Here is a 20,059-nt window from a genome sequence, read left to right on the forward strand (position 1 = left end):
ATAAGAGCAACGCTCACTGACCTGATAGTCAGCAGTGACCAGGAAACAACCGTTTTTCCTCCAGCAGTCTCATCTCGCTGAGTTCTGCACTGTACCAGCACGAGTGAGGTGCTTGCTCCAGCAGCTGAATGCGGTCCACATATCACTGAGTGGGATATGGAGCTACAGATAGGTTCAGTTCAGTTGACAGCACAGACACTGGATGTACGGCATCCTACAGTCAGGCTCCCACTGTTTGATTTCAGTTAGAGTAAGAAAAAACTGTTGTGAGCGAGTCAGCTCCCAAACACACTTGAGGAAATGGGAGTTCATCTACCTGCGTGAATAACAAAAAGGAAACTCGAGGTTTGACCTTTCTTGACCCAAGCAATCTATTAACCAGAAGACAAGTCAGACTCCTATACAATTTCTGGGACTGAGACTGATTCAGCCATGAATTAGGCCAGCCTCCATAACCCAACTGCAAGCACAGCAAGTGTGTCAGCAGGAAGCCTACGCAAAAGCTGCAACAGCACCAGGAACCACAGGTCACACAGAATAAACGGTTTGGTGCAAAAATCTGGAACAGGAGCACAAGTAAGATGTCACACAGTGATTTACCTACCACCACCACACATCCCCGCCACATCCCATTTTCAGGGGACACCGAACAGATCAGGAGAAGGTGCAGGAGCAGCACCCACCTACCAGCAGCAGCAACATCGAGTCACCTGTGCCCACAAGACACTGAGGGGGTGACCCCAGACTGCCACTAGCAGCACTATAGGACAGCAGCACCCCATCACTGAGCTCTGGGTCCCTTCGCCCACAGACTGGTTCAAGATGAGCCTTCAAGCACAGCACTCTCCCCTTTAGTCAGAACTTCATGATCGTCTTCGTAATACCTTGGGCAAATATTGACTCTGGGATCCAACAGACTGAAAGTATTTGGTTTGTACCAGATGTGTTGCGTATATATACAACTTTGAAACATTAGCTAAAGGAGTGATTTGAGAAAATAAAAATTGTAGGTGGATGTGTTTACTTTGCAAGGTTATTCATGTCGTGCTCTGATCCTGAGAAGTGTGCACGAAGCCTTTAACCACAGGAAGAAAGCCAATCCAGTCCCACAGCACACGTGCAGCCCCACACGTGCAACCTGCCAGCAAGAGCCAAAGAGCTGAGGATCGTTGGCAAGTACAGCAACGAAACCATACAAGCCTGCCCTGAGGAGATCCTAGGATCCATGCCACAAAGAGTTCACCACTGCAGGGACATCTCCTCCAAGGAACATCTCTTGCCAGGCTTTCTGCAAGAGCTTGACCACCATTTCCCTGGTCCAGCCTTTGGGAGTGCTGGCACGGCTCCTGCAGGAAAGCAGTGTGACAGTCCTCTCCTCCCCCAATTGTCTCACCATGCAAAAAGCACATACACAGACAGAAAAACAGTTTGTGCCAGAAGGCTGAAGGCAACAGAGGTGGTTTGAGTGGTTTAAGTTGTTTCAGCTTTCAGTTCTTACGTTCACCACCACCACACCAAGCTTCAATTCCCTATATGTCTGCTCTCACCTGCTAAAAATCATCATTCAGGTGTGGTTTTGGCAGTTGTAGAGCTTGTGCTGTGGAACATGGGGGGTGGGAGAGAAAACAATGTGGGAACTAAAGTAAAAGCACTGCACAGGTTTGGAAACCAAATTTATTTCAGAGGACACCCTGCAAAGACACTTTCTCATTCCCATGACAGAATGGCTTAGCCCAGGCCAGTGTCTCAGCAGCATACAGAGCCTCCTCAAGTAATCACAAATCCAGAAGGGCCACACCAGTTTCCCACCAAGGGAACCCTTCAACACATGCAGTCAGTATGCTGCATGCCTGGACGGCTCTGTGTCATGACCTGTCTTAGCAACACTTTTTGCACTCCATTCCAACATGCCCTCAGCTCTGTACATCCCAGCAAAGCCCTGCTCCAGACTGCAGCATGTATCTGAGTATCCATCTCCCAGGTCACATCCAGGCCATATTTCCCTTTCAGGGCACTGGATGCCCTCCTGAGGCAGAATCAGACCTCCCCAGCACCCCTCCCCACACACACACCGACACTGCAGGCCATGCTGCCCAGAGCCTGGCACAGGCACTTCCCGCTGTGGACACACGTTTTCACTCAAGTATTATTGTGGAGTTTCCTCCACCTCTTTGTCAATCACAGTTACAACATACATTTGAGAGCTACAGTTAGCGAGATGAGCAATTGCCCTATCTGAAATTTCTCTTACAGGGTTCTAGGGCTGCAGACATATATGGGCACCCAGCCCAGAGCCCTCTCAGGTCTCCATGGATGTGGGGAACTGGACATCATCTCCCATGAGCTGCAGCCTTTGGGCACCTTTCCATCTCCTCCTGAGCCCAAGCCGCCTTTAGAGAGTGACATCTTTGTTTGTTTCTACTCCATGCAAGTGTATTTCAGTCCTCAGGGCACCAAATAAAGCTGTTAGGACAGATTCTCAGACATGCAAAGGCTGCTTTATACGCAGCTAACAATAAAAATGGTCTTTGAAAAGTCCTTTTATACTGCTGGGCAAAGACTTCAGCCCATTTCACAATCATGTAAGTTGACAAAATGTTTGGCTGCGCTGCTAAGAGCAAGAGACCTCCCAGTAGCATGGCTGGGGCAGCTGCAGTGTACGTGTGATCAGAGACGAAGCCACGTCCCCAGTGGCCATGCCAAAGTGATGCCTTAGCTCCTTTAGCTTTAGCCCTTGATTGCCATCACCATCCTTTAACCACAGCAAGCACAGCATCCTTACCACAGCAAGAACAGGAACACCCTTTGAGCAGTGCGACTGAAATGGCAGGGACCAGAGCACCCAGCACATTTTCCTGCAGCTCCTGGCCTGGCGGGGCCCACCTGTGGGAGCCCCTCCTAGCAAGAGCACCTGCAGGTGCTCTCACATAGCATGGAGTGTAAAGGGGCAGCAACAGCACCAAGTAGCCCCAAGTAGCAACAGGTAGAAGGAGGCTGAGACAGCTCTTTGGGCATGAAGCGAGACTCAGTGGTTGCTGGATTCTACAGATTTCAGGAAAATCAAGACACAAGGAAGCCAGGTTTTGTTTTAACCTTTTATCCCCTGTTCAAACCAGAGCCAGAAGAGCTGCAGCACCGCCAGGCCCCAATGGCTAGGAGGCAGCAGTACCCCGCACGCTGGGCTCACCTGCTGTGCCCCCAGAAGCCTCACTGAATTCCAACCCTCAGCTACCTGAGAGGGAACGGGGCACTGCAAGAACTTCGGCCTGGTGGTCTCGCTGCCTGTGACAGCGCACATCCTCACTAACGCCTGCCATGTTGAGTGATGCTGATTGATCGCAGCATTTTCCCTGATCCACAGGAACAGGGCTAGCACCCAGCCCAGCCACACTGGGATGTCCTTCTGAATTACTCTTCCCTGCACAGCACCCTGATGGCCCAACAAGCTTTCTCAGCAGAGAACCATATCTCATGCCTGCACTTCACAGACAGCTCCTTGGCTCTCCGGCCCCTACTAAGATGTAAAGCATTGAACAAAAGAGCATAGCCCTTAAGCTTTCCCAAGCACCGGCACGAAGACTGCAGCAGCCTTCACCATCCTGCCAAGAGCCACAAAAACATTGCTCAAACACAAGATTTCAGCAACTGAACATGTAAAGGAACAAAACGGACATCCCAATGGCAAGTGGAAAGAGTCACAGTTAAACCAAACCACAGCATTCTGAAAAGGGAGAAGTAGTAGCCAGGCATCTCCCCAATGCTCTGCGATGCCTGGCACTTCGGGGCACTTCACACTCATCAGGCACGTGCTCCTCTATGCCCAGTGTCTGGCTGGAGTCCCCTTCTACACCAAGCGAAAGGTTTCAGATCAAGGTATTCAGTATTCAGAGAAGAACAGAGCTCAAGCCACTTGCATAAAACCCCTTCCTCCCATAACTGCAACCGTCTTTTCCATCCCCTGCAAATGGTTGTGATGCAACCTTGGCTGGGGAAAGCGGGAAGGAAGCGAAGGCAGGAACATCTCCCCCCTCGCCTGGGATCTGGGAGAGGAGGCAAACAGCCTCACTCCCCGAACGGCCACAGGAATCAGTCCATTGTCAAACCCCATCAGAAACAGCACCAGGAGCCCTCAAAGCCAGACCCAGCCTGAGAAGCAGGCAGCAAAAGAGGCTTCCCTGCTTCCTTTCACGAAGCCTGTGGCTCTCCTGAGCTCCATGCACATCGCCGTGCTGCAGAGAGGAGAAGGCAACAGAAGAAAAACAGAAAGGGTAAAACAGAAATAGATAGATCACAATGAAATGCCTATTGACTCAGAGGACCTTAATTTCCTTTTAATGCTGGCTGTTACAGTAACTAACTCTAGAGAACACACTGGCCATCCCAAGGGTGCAGGCGGTGCAAGCTGCCAGCCTGTCAGGTCTCCAGGCTGCTCACAGGCAGGGCAAGCCGGGGCAAGGAGCGGAGCCTGGCACTGCTGCAGCAGCAAGCTGGGCCACAGTGGGCATGGGAGCACCCCATGTGTGGCAGCATCCTGTACCCAGAGGCTGGGTGGCAGGCAAAGGGAGGAAAGTCAACCTTTAGCCAGACATCAGGTTTTCATTCTAGGTTTGTCTTAGTCTGCACTGTTTTCTTAAGTCTCCCCTACTAAAAAAAAAAATTGCAGATGAGAAATAGAAGCGCACAAACAAAAGTGGTTTACTTTTCTTTTTTTTTTTTTTTTTGAAAGATTAATCACATTCTCCAGGTTAACATTAGGCAACATCATGCTAACAAGGTGCAGCCAGCATTTTTTATAACACATGAAACTTTTTCTTCCAGCTTCTTATGTCCTCCCTCTATTTGCAGTCCATACACTGGGTATATAACAGACTGGCGTGATATTTAGGATATTCTCTGGGACTTGTTTCTTTTTTTTTTTTTCCTCCCCTCACCTTCCCTTTCCCCACCATGTACAATGCTTTGCAATGCATTACAGACATGTACAGGCCTTAAATCCATTTCAACTTCTTAATTAATCAGAGCAGAAAGCATTGGGAAGTAACCACGGTCCTAATGACAATTAAAAAAAAATACTGCCTTTGCCATCCTCAGAAGTCACTTCAGCTGCAGGTGAAAATTTGCCCAGCAGGCAGGACGTGGCTCTGCACTCGATTGAGGTGTAGATTTCAGCAAGGAAAATCTCCAGAATTTTAACTCCAAGCAGGCATCTCATAAGCAAGGTCCCTACTAGAGAAGCACTCAATTGACTTGCATGCATATTTCAGTGCTTTTCTAAATCAGAATTCTCTCAAAGCGCTATATGGCGAGCTATATTTCACTGTAAAGCTTAGAGTAAGACCAAATAAAGGAAAATCCATTCCTGATGTGAACCAGGGTTACGCTGGGAAAGAATTTGACACAACAGACCTGTTTTTTCTCCTCTCAAGGAAAGAAAATGCAGAAAACAGAGGAGTTCTTTATCAACACGTAACAGAAGCACAGCTTGCAAACACAGTTGCATGAGTCTCGCAATCTTTCAGCCAAGGCTTATTCTAGAAACCTCTTCCTCCTCCCCCATCAACTGCAACCAAGTTTTGCTTGAGGAAGGAGCAAGACCCAGAAGAGCTGGGCTCTCCCTTCTGTTGCAATATCCAATCTGAGTGTTACCTGCTCTTGGAAACTGACTATATAGAAAGCACAGATGATGTCTGCATATTTTAATTTTAAACATCTCTGCTCGCTATAAGGATGGAACCTAATAAGCTGATTTCTTTCTGCCTCATGCATTAATTCATACTGCTAACTGGTTTGGATAAAGCATTCTGATTCCATCTGATACACTTGTTTTCTGGGCAGGCAAAACAACTTTTGGAGGATTAGTAACAGATTCATTAGCTTGCCAAAAGTACATGTATAAAATCTATAAGGAATAGATATTTACTTAAAAAAAAAATAAATTCACTTGTTCCACTTGCGTCTTTGAAATCAATCAGATAAATTCACCTCATTTTTCAATGCCCTGAATCCTGATAGCTCGGCACATTTGATAGGTAATTCAATCATTGTTGGTGTGGATGAACACAAGCTCAAATTAGCTTCTGAAAGGCTTAGTCATCCTGCAGATAGCTCTGCCTTTCCACTTTTATGCAGGAACTGAGCTTCACCAACTGGTTAGCTAGAGGTGTTATTAAAAATTTACAGAAAGAAACAAAGGTGTGCTCCAGTGTCTCCCCTTACCCTTTCTACAGTTACTCTGGCAGACAAAAGGTATGGAACCTGCTTCATGAATAATGAGTCACGTAATATGCATAATGTATTTTTAATGGCACGCAGTAATAACACCGAGAGAGATATTTCCAATCTTTAGACTTGCACTACGGCCTCTCAGTAGCCTGTTCTGATTCCCCACAGATAGAGGTTTTTCCACCCCACTCATTTCAAGCAGTCAACTTCAAGCCGGCCGCTTCCCAGGCAGCTCTCAGCAGCCAGCAGTGAAGCGGCCTCGCACAGGACTGGGAGCAGCACGACCCTGCTCCCACACACCGCTGGTCGGCAGGGGCTCGGGCCTGCGGCTCGACGGGCCCGGACACGCCAAAGGACGGCAGAGTTAGGCCAGTAAAATACCTCCGGGTTCCTTTCTTCCCAGAAACTAACCTTTCTGGAAGGACAACCTGGGCACCCAACCACATCCTCAGTACACGGCGCTGCCACCCGACGGCCCAGCGCTCGCCAGCGCAAGGCTCATACAGTGCGAGTTACCCCATCTGAAAATGAGACGCTTTGCTGGGGCGGTCACCGCGCTGTCGTATTTTTAAAGTCGAGCGCTGGTAACGGAGGCTGCTCAGGCCTGCGGAGCGACGCTGCCCACTGGCAGAGACCGGACAGGAACTCCTGAGGACCGAGGCAGCGCCCCGTACCTCCGGCCGGCACTCGTGCACGGCAACGGCATTCCCGTGAGAGAAACGCGGAGCGCTCCGGGATCAGCCCCGGCCTACCTGCGCCGGGCAGCGAGCAGCTCCGCGAAGCCTGCCGCGGGCAGGGCACGGCAGGGCAAGGCCCGGGGCACCACCGGGCCTCTCCAGGCGCCCACTTCGTTTCCTACGCCGAACTCCTGCGTTCGCGAACGCCACGAAGCGGGCTTAGCGCGGGCTGAGAACAGCCGGCGGCTCCCCCGGCGTCCGCACCACGGCCCCCGCGACGGCCGCTGCGGTTGCGGCAGGTAGCGCCGCGCCTCGGCCCTCAGGCCGGCGGGAAGCGGCGCGCGGCCCGGCTGGAGCGGCTTTCCTCCGCGCTGCCGCCTCCACAGCGCGCCTGCGGGCCTCCCGGCCGGACCCCGCCGATCGGCAGTGCTCTGCCCACCTGGCTGCCGCCGAGCAGGTGCACGGCATTGCCACGTGCCGCCTTTCGAGCTGCTCCGCGTCCTCGTGTGACTGAGGGAAATGTTCCTCCCGTTAAAGAGATAAAGAGGGAGAAAGCAACACTAACCTTGCAACCACTTATTAGCCTGCGGTCCTGTCCGCGTCTAATGAGGTTTTATTCAATATAAAGGCACAAGCAAAATCAGAAATAGAGTACAAGGTGACGTGCACACCAAAAGAACTCTGCTGGTAAAAGGGCACCGGGACCCTCCATCTTCCTCCTCCTCCTCTTTTGCAAGAGCTGCAGCACCAGGTGCAGCAAGCCCTGCTAATAGGGAAGGCAGACAAAAGGCAATTCCATGTCCATCCTACTTCTGACTCCAGTTCATGCTGGAGTTCTGACATGTCCCACACAGCAGCTCTCGGTGGGGGTGAGACTTCATTCAGGCCACTGATAACAAGAATCATAAAACCACAACACCGTGTAAGCGATGCACCTGGTCCTCAGGTGTCCCTGAAAACTCCTGGCACAGACATTTTATCTCAGAGGATATCCAAGTTCCTCCTGCGCTAAACAGGGTCTTCTGGCAATCTACATTTCAAATGTAAACACTTAAAATAGCTCTTCTCCCACTAAACTGTTTCATGGTGACATTCCATAGGATACTCCGGCCTTCAAAATTGCTAAGTGATTAACTGAAATCAATGGACCTGGATTCATAAGCAGGACACCGGTGTTCTTTAATCGCCAGAGCTCTTCTGCAAAATATATTGCACAAATTGTGTTGTTCCTGCATTTCCTGTTTGAATGCTGTATCTCTGACCATAACTAGATGTGGTGTATCGGTAACAGCTGACATTCAATAATATGTTGAAGTCACACATTAAACAAAGATCACTCTGGATGATCTTCAATAGTTTATTAATTTAAAACATTGTTCCAATAAATACATACTAATAAACATTAAGACACTCCATAAAATCTAAATAAGACATTTACAAACTTGTTAACAAAGTAAAAACAGCTTTTTTTTTTTTTTTTTTTTTTTTTTTAACTGAGGTACATGCAGGGTCATTTAAGGCAAATTCAGTGAATTACTCTTTTACACTGATTCCTGCCCACCTCAGGTGAGTCTCCCTTTAAAAACTTAAAAAAGAGAACAAAAACAAATATACAAAGGACACAATTGGGTAGCTATTTTCCAGTTATTTATAACAAGACTGAGTGCAGAAGCCAACAATTTTTCTGGATCGAAAGTCTTTGCTTTCCCTACGCCCCTGCTCTCAGTCAGGACCAGTCCTTAGGTGGGTTTCTAGTTATAAGGCATAACTCTGTGCTTTGGCTTTTCCAGTTGTCTTTCATAAGCTTCCTTTTCGTCAGTAGATGTAGCAAGACATAATTCCACAAGCCTCAAACACACACAGCCAGGCCTTGCTTATTCACAGAGATAGCTTTGGGAGGTAAAAGGAGTCTCCTCTTAACTGTCAATACAACTCTTAATTTAAACCGGAATAAGTGAGAGCAGAAGCAGGCCCAAGCTGGTGCCTCAGCTTAAAAAACAGCCAGGTGTCAAACTGCACACTTCAATCCAGACCTTCTAGGCTTTCCTGACAGGAAACCAAGACTGAATCCTTTCAGCATCCTCAACCAAGGCAAGCACTGCCTGTGCCATTTACTGACCACTCTCTGTGAGTACTATGTAAACACAGTTCATACCCACGTATCCGTGCATAGTAATTCATAGTATTGAAAACATTAGGATTTTTATCTTGGCCATGGGATAAATACCTTCCAGCTTACAGATACTTGGTAGCTTATCCATCTTCAGAGTAACAGGCTTTGTATCTAAAAGACTTATTTTCCAGTGTTATTTCAGAAACAGAGGACAAGAGATAGAAACCCCGACTTTTAACTTCCATTCTTGTAGTCATGTAGGTTGAGCTGCCAATGCATGGCCCTGTCCTCTTCTTTCCTCTCCAAGCTCCCGGTCAGAAAGCTAATGCCAGGGTCTGTTATACAGACAGGGCTCAGGTCCAGCGGGGAAGCCAAGGGAGTCTGTTCTCCTAGTGTTGTAGGTGCTTTCAGCATTGCAGGGCTCATTTGAGGCCATGCTGTGTCTCCCGGTGTCTCCGTAAATCCACCTTTCTTTGGAAGCCTTTGCCACACAGATCACAGCCAAAAGGCTTGAATCCTGTGTGTTTGCGACTGTGAGTAATGAGGTTAGAGCTCTGACTAAAGGCTTTTCCACACACCTGACACTTGTGGGGTTTCTCACCTGCAAGCAAAAGGTGTTAAAGAAGGTGTGAAAGGGGTAACATGCTGCACACTCAGGGTCAGAGCAGATAAGGGAATGCATTCTGGGCCTCGGAGCTAACTGAAGTGATTCCTACATGATTACAAAAAGAAAGCCATTCTTACTAAAATCATGCAGTCGGTCACCTTGAGTAATCAGCTGTGCCTGCACCGTGGCTTAGCAGGCAAGGATCTGGCTGTACTTGCATTGCCCCAGTACAGTCCTGGGAGCAGCTTGAAGCAAATAGTGCTCTAAGGACATAACAGCTTGTGAACACACTGATATTTGGCTGCACAGCCTCTGTGTGACTTAAATTGCTTTTTTTTTTTTTTTTTTTTTTTTTTTTTTTTTTTTTTGTCTAGAAACATCAGGAATTCCTGGAAAGACCCCAGCTTGTGATGACTGACATCAATGATGGCATTAACCTAGGTGCAAGTGGAATAGATTGATGGATGTTAAGCTAAGCCAAAATCAGTGAGCTGTGGCCTGCCTGCAAAGGAGGATGAGGCCCTTGAGTGAGCCTGAGGGGCAGGGTTCACACAGTGATCAGCTCTTCCCTCTAGTCCTCACTCTGAAAGGCTAGCAGTTTCTCCAAGCGAGTCTTGAAGTTCTCCTCCTGGCGAATAATGGAAATGGGAATAAATCCAGCCTCTGAACTTCTCTCACAGAGAGGTCAGTGGCACAGCTACACAGGTCTCCATAGGAGCAGGATATCAGTGCATTTCCATACTGTTTACTATCAAATAACGAAAAAAAGGGAAGCCCGACCACAAAACCAAGCCTGATTTTCAGAATGGCTTTGCACCTGTGAAGCCTGCTAACTTCAGCTGGAGCAACAAGCACTGTTTGTACTTTTGAAAATCAGATTCTTAGAAAAGTAAAATCTGTGTGAACTCAGCCTCCAGCACATTTTGCAACTGGATGCTGCATAAGAAATTTCCCCTAACTCAATTAAGGTTCTGGTTCTATATTATCAATTAACAGCCCAGAGACAGTTTGTGACCTCAGAATAATCATCTAAAGAACATTTTGGCCCATTCGGAATTTGGTTGAAATCTCATTTGAAAAAGTTACTATGGAAATACTTTTCACTTCCTAAATACTTTATTTTCATTCAGCAGTAATCTTGTGGAGAATCTTTCTAGGTATTATTGTTCACTGATGGTGATCTAGAAAAATCTCAACCAAGCAGCACTACACATGATGTCATCTTTCTGCATATTTACCATTTAAATATTTCGCTCCTATATCTGCTGATATTCCACTCTCAGGAACCAGGATTTTGGTCATCCAAACCTTGGGCTAAGCCACTGCAACTATTATTTTGTGCCTAGAAATATTTCTGTGTCCCGCACATCATTCATCTCCCTCTACCTTAAACGAATGTGGTGAAGGTATGTAAAGTAAAATTTACTTTTACAGATCTCTGATAAACCTGCCTTCTCACTGAGCAATATTTTTAGAACAATTTCCTTTTGTGATTCACCTGCTCTTTATTAGTTTCCATGTTTATTACTAACAGTGAAACTTGAGAACTCTGCACCTCTCTTTCCATTCTGTATCAGGCTGCAGTCCTTTCTCAGAAAGTCCGGGTGGAAGTGCAGACAATCAATCTCTGAACAAATATTTAGACTAAGATTTGGACCCTGGGACCGCCAGTTTACTGTTTGACCTGGAGGAGGAGTCTCCGCTTGTTCCTACTGTAAATTGGTAGATCCTGTATAAAGAGATGCTGCAGTCAAATTCACCTATCATTTTCCAGGGACCTCAGCTGTAAATCAAGGCCACAAGAATATAACACTCTACAAATCATCTTACACAAAAGCCGTTTAAATAAACATCGGTAGATCCTATTAAGGGAACACTGATTGGATTGCAAGGATTTGGGTTATTTTGCAGCTGCTGTTCATGAAACCACATTCAAATCACCCTCATTTGCACAAGTAGAGCTCAGATAGCGTGAACCACAGCAGGGCCATGAGAAGCACAGGAAGGTACATATGCTGTTCCAGCTGAAGAGGAACAGGCTGCTGGAGAGGGACCACTTCAGAGACCTGCCCCTGTAGTTGAGGCTGAACAGCAGCAGCTGCAAGGCATACCTGTATGAATGAAGGTGTGTTTCTTCATATCAGATTTCTGGTGGAACCGCTTCCCACAGTACTGGCAGGGATAGGGCCGGGTGTCCGAGTGGATAAGCAGGTGGGTGGACAGAGTGGAAGATCTCTTAAAACTCTTCCCACAGATCTTACAATCGAAGCTGCGTTCCTGCAGAAAGAGGAGCCCAAACACACCCACATTACGCTATGCCAGAGAACCCACAGCTATCTGGCCAGCAGCACATCAGTGTTGCCCTTCTGCCTTAGAAAGCACTTCTGCATCTCCAGAAAGCCAGCCTGAGGAGATGCTAAAACCAGCATGACAGTGTTGCATAAAGAAAAAGATAATGAACCCTTTCCCACTGCCTGCACATTTCAACATGGACCCATGATCATTCCACTGGGAAGAGCAGCAGCTGCAGCACTGTTCAAAGTGCACTCTACACAGGAAAGTGGGTGCTGAGGTCTGAGTGGCTCTCTGGGGAAATCTCTGTGGCTGGATTTGTGCTGGAAGCTTAATGACTAACTGCATATTTCTACTTTCATTATAATTAAGTGAAAGGTACCTAGGACACCTGGGGAAAAGAGCTTTTTGGCTTACTGCTTCGACAAATCTAACTAAATACATTAGGACTGCTGTGTCTCCTTTCCCTAACACAAATCTCCCCATCACATGCTTCCACCACAGGTCATCTTTTTCTTTAACTCCCATTACAACTTCCTCCTCCTGCTGTGCTTAATATAGGCACCTTATTTGGCTTTTTATGCACACTCCCAGAAATTTTCTCCCCTCCTTGGATTTACTTTGCAGTACTGCTCTTTTCAACATTATTTAATGGGTGATGAGATATTTCTCTTCATTGTGCACTCTGCTGATGCACGCTCATGCAACTGTAAATAAGACAGCAAACAAACACTGCTGTAATTCTATCCTCCCAAACCCAATCTGAGGAAGATTTGCCAGGTTAAGTGGGTGGGTGAAGGGGAAATATGGAACAATATCAGCAGATGGAAAATGTTACAAATACTCCTACCAAAATTAACTACCATATTCTTTTGGTGTGTGACTCAGAGGGTGTCGAGACGGATGAAGTCCGTGTTCTATACCTGACTGGTCTTTCAGATGTTCCCTGCATGGACACAATGACTACCAACAAGGGAAGATTCACTTCTTTGGTGGAGAGGGAGGAGAAAAAAATATAGAGAGCTGTGTCTGAAGAAAGCACAGTGACTTGCTTTAGCCGTTAACAAAGTTCACACCCTGCTCACAGTTTCCAGCTCAGAGAACGAAAATTTATTATTTATTATCCGTTACTTCTGGAGTGCCAAAAGAGCCCATTGCTTAATACAGACACACACAAGGTCAAGGGAATGGAAACAAAGTCAGTATTCTGTGATTTGTCAACTTGTTCCTATTCTTCCTTTGCTTGCTAGCTGCCCACCCTTTACTCTGCTTACCATCATACTCTTCACCCACAAGTGCACCCTGCATCCCCACTATGCTTTCTTCCTCTCAGTTTAAACACCCTACTGCTCTGTCACTGCCTTCATGGCCCTCCCAGTGCCTGCTGAAGCAAGCAGCTGGCCCTGGCCTTCCCACTTTCATCCTGGCAGTCTGCCCTGCTCTCACCTGTGAGTGCACGGCCTTGTGCTGCTCCAGGCTGACTGCGTGGCCAAAGGTCTTGCCACACATGTCACAGGCAAAAGGCCTTGTGCCACTGTGTGAACGGCGCACGTGTACCTCGAGGCCATGTGGTGTGGAGAAGACCTGAAAGGGAGAGAGCAGGCAGGGTCAGGTTAGCCAGGGAAAAGGGGCCGGGGAACAGTCATAACCAGGTGGGAGAAAGGGGTCTCTACCTTGCTGCACTTGACACACTTGTAAGAGCCAGCACTAATGAGCAAAGGGCGGCACAAGAGGTCCGACTCCACTTTGAGGCCACCAGGTCCCTTCTCCTGCTGCAGCCCAGTCTGTGCCTCACTATAGAGTCCGGGTGCTGCTGCTGGAGGCCGCTCAAACAGCCCTGGGCCTGGGGAGCCAAAATCACCATAAAGTCCAAGGGAAGAGCTACACTCTGCACCATAGAGGGTGGGCTCTGAGCCCCGCTCGCAGAAGAGCCTCAAGGCTGAAGTTCGCTCCAGCGCTGGGCAGGGCCGGTAGTTTTGCACGAGGTGCCTCAGCTCAGAGCCTCCCAGGCTGCTCCATGTGTATGGTTTGAAGGGCACCGAGAAGGGAGGTGCTTCATCCAGGGATGGACACACAGATCGCTCTGAGGCTGTGGAAACACAAGGCCGTGGGAATTAGTGTACTTTTACAGTCCAGCCACCATCATGAGGCAGAATTGGCCCAGTACCCAGGTTTGTACCAGAGCCTAAACTGCTTTTTATACATTTTACATTATTCAGTAGGGTCGGTGCATCCACTAACTCCTCACCTGCTACCCCAATCAAATAATTCAAAGCAACCACCTCCATCTTTGGGTGCCCAGGTGCATACATACTGATCTGACTGTTGAGATACTAAACAACTCTGCCTGCAACTTCCTTTGGTTTTATCTGTTGCTCCTCAGAAAAATATACTTACTATATCCCAAGCTGAGCATCAAAGCCGACAGTCCAAATATTTAAGTTTAGTGCAGGTCACACTCACCCAGAAATGACTTTATGGAGCTGCCAGAAGAAGCAAACATGCTGAGATGTATACCTGCACAACAGAACTAAAAATTGTTTGTTGCACAATGCAATGCCCAAATCCAGTCTCTCAACTTCGTGCCATAACTGCCTGTTACTGGCAAAAAAAATAAGCGAAACAGAAAACAGCTTCTGAAGCGCTTGAATTTCATGCCTCACTTTTTCAGGGGAAAAAAAAAATAAAATTATCTGAAATAAAATCATAGTTCTTTCACATTTCTCTGTATAAAGACACTGAGTGCACTGAAAATACTGAGTTCATAAACACATTATAGAAATCATTGGGATACACTGCATTAAAAATTGAAGGACAAAGAGATTTTCCTATCAGCCATAATCAAAGCTATCTTCCACCAAGACAAGCTCAGGTGACTTCAGCTGTCTGTAACAGCTTCACCTTTGGCAACAGCATCTGACCAAGGGGGTAGGTATAAGATCTATCCCACTTGCTTTAGCAGAGACTGATGTAATGGCAGGAAAACAGTCTCAGAGATCAGTGTACGAAGGCACGAACGCTCAGGGTATGGAGAAAACACAGTTATGCAGGGAATATGAGGTATCAGATCCCAACTGTGGCTGCCGGAGGTGGTGATTTGTGTCCAAGGTGTGCTGCTTTCACTCTACCTCACAAAAGGTGGCAGAGCTGGGAGAGTCAAATGTCTCCACTGGACAAATACAGTAGTGAACTAAAAAAAGCATTAATAAATTAACTGGTGAAACGCTGATGCCTTCACAGAAATATTGGCACTCCTTACCACTTTGTTTAGCAGAATTGCTTCCCTTACCCAAAAACCTGCACGCTCACAATTGTTTGATTTTTCTCATTCTTGCCAGCTTCACAGATTCCACAGCTTTATCAGTCTTCAGCAAAAAAAAAAGACAACTGGGAGTGGGATAAGGAAGAGAGGCAGGAAGCATTAGGCTACCCATTCAGGTAGACAAATGACCATTGAGGATTACAGAAAAGACTGAAAATACATCAGAAATCGAGTTTTCAATTCTTATTTCTTTTATGTAGCTTCATATGTTAATAGACTCAGGTTTTTCCAATAAAGTACTAGTATTTCAGTTGGGAATAGAAGCACACGTATCAACTGGGACATCTGAACAGAGAGATGAAATCAAATTAGCTGACATGGTGCTAAGCATGATTTTTCCTGTTCTGCACTGACTGCAAAGTTGTGGTCAGCATCACATCATCTATCTTGTGTCTTGCAACCAGTTTCAGTGTTGTCATGTCTCACGATTTTATCGCAAGATTCAGAACTATCTTAAAGCCCCAGCTCTTGAAACTGCATGATTTCATCGCACAGCTTTCCTTTTGTTTTCTAGCTCTTGTAACTACTTTTTTCCCCTTAAAATCAACTACTAGCCCAGACCATAAAGAAAAAATATGAAAAAATAAACCGTAAATATTTCAACACTAGAATTGAATATCCATAAGGTATTTCTTACAATTTTGATTTTCAAGCCAGTCCATTGAGGGATGGGGGACAAAAGAATGACCTAATTTTTGAGCCCTTGGAATTGGCAACACTGGACACAGTAAACACTGCACCACATGTCAGTTTGCGTGCAGCGTTCCTTCCATCACCTCACACAGTTTAAAGACCTTGCAGGCACAAGCGCAGGGGAGCCACTCATGCTATACTTCCCAAGGGCAAGCTCAAGGCATCCAAGCCCCACATCCAGCATCAAACCGTATGTGTCACACTACAAGCAAAAGACACTGCTATCTCTGCCTCTCCTCTGCTCCACAGCCCTCCAGAGGGTGAATGGTAGAGATAGACACTCTTCCTCCTCTCCATTCCTAGCAGTTCCGTGCAGCCCCTGGGAGGAGAAACGTCAGCACTCTTTATTGGATGACAAGACAAACTCTACCTGAAATGACTGGGAATTGATTCAAGTGTCCTCTTCCACAGAACAAAAATCACCATAATCCCTGAGTGACAACTCTGTTACATCCAATAAAAGTCCCTTCAAGACTATAGCACCAAGAGATTCATCAAGCAATGCCTTCGTACTGTTGTACAGAGTTATCAGGCACATTCTGTATATGAAAACACACGTGATTACAGGCCTACGTAGAAAGTGAGGTTAAATAACACAGTGATCTGCATTAATGCAGTCAATGTATGTAGAATGCTAACTCTATAAAGGTACTGCATTGTATCTGTGCCAGCCCTCCTGCACTGGCAGCACTGCATTCAAAGACAGATCTCAAGACTGTCTTCCGTTGCACAACAAAGCATCCACGTTCACTCCTGGGGATGAGGTGACAGTACTACTCACTGCACCTGCCCTACGCATGATTTACAAACATCATTTCTCAGCTGAACTGCCTTAGAAGCACAGAAACACACAGACAAACACAGTCTCAAAAATCCAGCATCTCACCAGCACATCTCGCAGAAGTGACATAGGCACAAATTCCAGTTTTACGCTGAATCTGACAAGGCAGCTGGACAGCAGGGATTTGGGAAAGTTGAGAAAGGAAGCCCACCTATTTAACCCTCCTGCTGGTGCCTTGATCCTTGACAGCACCTCTCTCGATGCACCAAGGTTAGATTAATGATGCTTTTTCATGCCAGCACAGGGAGTCCCAAACCTTCAATTATCCCATGTGAATCAAACAGTTCCAGGACTGTGCCCCTCTTCTGAAAAACCTTGATCTGGGGATGCTACTGTCATTTTGCAGATACCTTTCCCAGGTAACCCGAACGGTCAGCAGGGAGCTATAATTCAAGGGAAGAAATGAGCGGGGAGAAGGCAAAGGCAGAGCAGCCCTGGTAAATAGCTGCTCATTTTGTATCTGCCTTTTAGATATCTTGTGAAAACGGTATTATTTGGGGAATGAGGAGAACAATTGGTAAGAATAAAAATTATACATCACTGTGCTTTGAGAAGAAATACTAGCAAAAGAGAGACTGCCGCATTCCTGCCTTAGGTCATTTGCAGGACCTGAACTGTTCTGTAGCTGTAACAACACTCATCAGCATTCTTTCAGGGAATGTTCAAATGAAGCTTTCTTAAGGGACTGGTGAGCTTTAGAAATGCAAGTCCTCATCATTACAATCAGCTGTTGATATGCAACGACGCTATAAAATGAAGTCGGAAAATCAGTGGGGAAATAGGACCAAGTATTCGTTTGCAGGCGTCTGCTGTCAATTTGAAAAGCTGAGACAATTTTTCCTTTGCTAAGATAGAAATTGTTCTTTTTTCAGCTGTCGCTTTTTAACCCAGGCAATAAAAAGTAGGTTTTGTATATACATATTTTTGTTATAAAATGACAAAGTGGTATTTTCAAATGAGATAAGTATTCATGCCAGGCTGGGGACAGCATCTCCCACTGCTCCAACCACATCAAAGGCAGGACAAGGGAGCTAGAGACAGACGCTGCAGCCGTAAGTGTGAGTTTCCTGGATCCAGGGTGTTTAAATCTGACCGTCATTAGCTTCATCTGGTTGTTTTATGAATGTAGTTAAGAAAGGAAAAGAAAGGAAAAGAAAGGAAAAGAAAGGAAAAGAAAGGAAAAGAAAGGAAAAGAAAGGAAAAGAAAGGAAAAGAAAGGAAAAGAAAAAAGGGAAAAAAAAAGAGGGAGAGATCCTCTTCTTTTTATAGACAAGAAATAACCTCAAAGGGAGTTCGGGAAAACATCAAGCAGGCAGTCCAAAACACAGAGTCTCTGCTGTTCACTACAGGTAAAAAGATAGCCAAGTAGTTACGTTTACTGCCTTAAAATACATTTATCCACTAAGGCCAGGTACCAGGACCCTGTAAGAAAACGCCGAGACCTTTAAAACATAATCGGCTGCCTTCAGCAATTAATCAAAAAGAAATGACAATAAAAATACAACTCCCATACCGCCTGACCGTAACATGCGTCTCCCTTAGCCGGGGGAGCGCGTCTGGAAAAGCAACCCGAGAGAGACAACACGAAAACGAGTGGGAAAAGGCAAATCTGTCCTTCCACTCGTTTTAGACGGTGGCCGGAGAACGCGGACACGGGAGCGCTGCCGGAGCCCGCCGGGCACTGCTGCCCCGCTCCTACCTGGAGAAACGGAGGGCGAGGGCGGTCTCCAGAAATCTCCGAACTCGGACACCCTGTCGCAGATGCTGCCTTCGCAGCTGGGCGCCGACTCGGAGGTGCCATCGGCAGCCTCGGTAAGGTGGGATTCCGGGGAAAAGCGGCCCTGCGACGGCTCCGGGTCGGGGAGGACGGTGCGGCATAGCCCCGCGCCCTCGGGGATCTTGCTGTCTGCGGGGAGCGGGAGGCGAGAGGAGCTCAGCGGAGCCCGGCCGGCCACCCCCTCCCCGCCTGCCCCGCGCCCGCTGCTGGGCTCCGGGGCCGCCCCTCTAAGGGCGAGCTCCTACCTGCGCAGATCTGGGCCAGCACCGTCTCCAGCCGTAGGCTGTAGTCCTCGTCGGCAGAGCGGGGCTGGTGGTAGCTGTGCGCCTTCTTGCTCTTCACCAGGAAGGACCTCGGCATGGTGGGCTACTGCCTCGGCCACCCTCCGTCTCCGAGCGCCGGGCGCGGCGAGCCTCACCTCCGAGTCTCCCGCGGGGCGGCGGCGGGGAGGCGACCTGCGGGGAGGCGCCGAACCGCCGCTGAGGGCCGGGGCCGCGGGCCGGGAGGGGCCGCTCGCTGGGGGCGGCGCGCAGGTGGCCGCGTCCCCCGTCCCCCGTCCCCCCCCCCCGCCCAACCCCGGGATGCCCGGAGCGCGGTTTCTCGGCTCCCGCCGCCCCCGGGGCCGCCCGGTCGGGGAAGACGGCCCCGACGGCGGAGCGGGCAACGGCTGCAGCCGCGCACCGCGCGGAGACCGCGGGGGGCGGCACGGTGGGCACGAGGGGAATCGCTGCGGGGCGACGGCGTTAGCCTGACGGCGGGCAGGAGCCGTACCGTCGGAGGGAGCGATTCACTGTGCCGCTGCGATAAGGCGAAAACGAACACAACGGAACCTCTCAGCGAGCCGCAGCTGTTGGCGCGGCAGCGTGCAGCTGCGGGCACCGAAAGCCGGGGAGGGGAGAGGGCGAGGTGGGAAAACCTCCCGCCGGCGCCGCGAGGAGCGAGCGGGGCGCGGCCGCTCCCGGGCGACAGCGGAGGGCCGAGCCCAGCTTCGGCCGCCCTCGCTGCACCTGTCACCGCCAGAAGCCCGTTAGATCGCGGCCGTTCGGTTCTTTTCGGGAACTCCGGGGGCTGCCGTGACCGCTCCCTCGAGCCGCCCCGGGTTCGCCCAAGAGCAACGGAGCGGAGCGGCCCGAACGCAGCGACCACCTCCGCGGGGCCGCCCTGCGCCGCCGCCAGGCACCGCCCCCCGGGCACCGCTCGGAGCGTTGCCGCCCGGGCCGGCCCGCGCCGCGCCTCAGCCTCGAGCTGGGGGCGACGGGCAGCGGCGTGGCGCGCTGCCCCGACGGCGGAGGCCGCTGGGGGCTCCGTCTGGACGCGGCGCTTTTCCCTCCGAAAGCCCTCGGGCGCCGCCGGTCGCCCCCGCCCCGCTGCCCGAGGCCGGAGCCTGCCGGGCGGGAGCCGGGCCCCGAGAGAAGGGGGGACCCCCGGTCCACCCGGCCCCGGCGCGGGCCGCCGCTCCGCCGCCGCACTTGCCCTTGCCCCTGCCCCTGCCCCTGCCCCCGTCCCCGTCCCCGC

General features: G+C 49.0%; 1 protein-coding gene across 1 annotated transcript; it reads right to left on the reverse strand.

The window, feature by feature from the left end:
• Positions 1 to 9,434: 9,434 nt before the first annotated feature.
• Positions 9,435 to 18,904, reverse strand: GFI1 (growth factor independent 1 transcriptional repressor; the record flags this gene model as incomplete). Its single annotated transcript, XM_079536584.1, has 6 exons — positions 9,435 to 9,613; positions 11,731 to 11,896; positions 13,358 to 13,495; positions 13,585 to 14,000; positions 18,467 to 18,673; positions 18,790 to 18,904. 6 exons carry the CDS (start codon positions 18,902 to 18,904, stop codon positions 9,435 to 9,437), a joined length of 1,221 nt encoding a protein of 406 aa, XP_079392710.1.
• Between the last annotated feature and the right edge of the window lie 1,155 nt (positions 18,905 to 20,059).

This window comes from Tetrao urogallus (genome assembly GCF_951394365.1).
Source record: "Tetrao urogallus genome assembly, chromosome: 5".
In the NCBI taxonomy this organism is placed as follows: Eukaryota; Metazoa; Chordata; class Aves; order Galliformes; family Phasianidae; genus Tetrao; species Tetrao urogallus.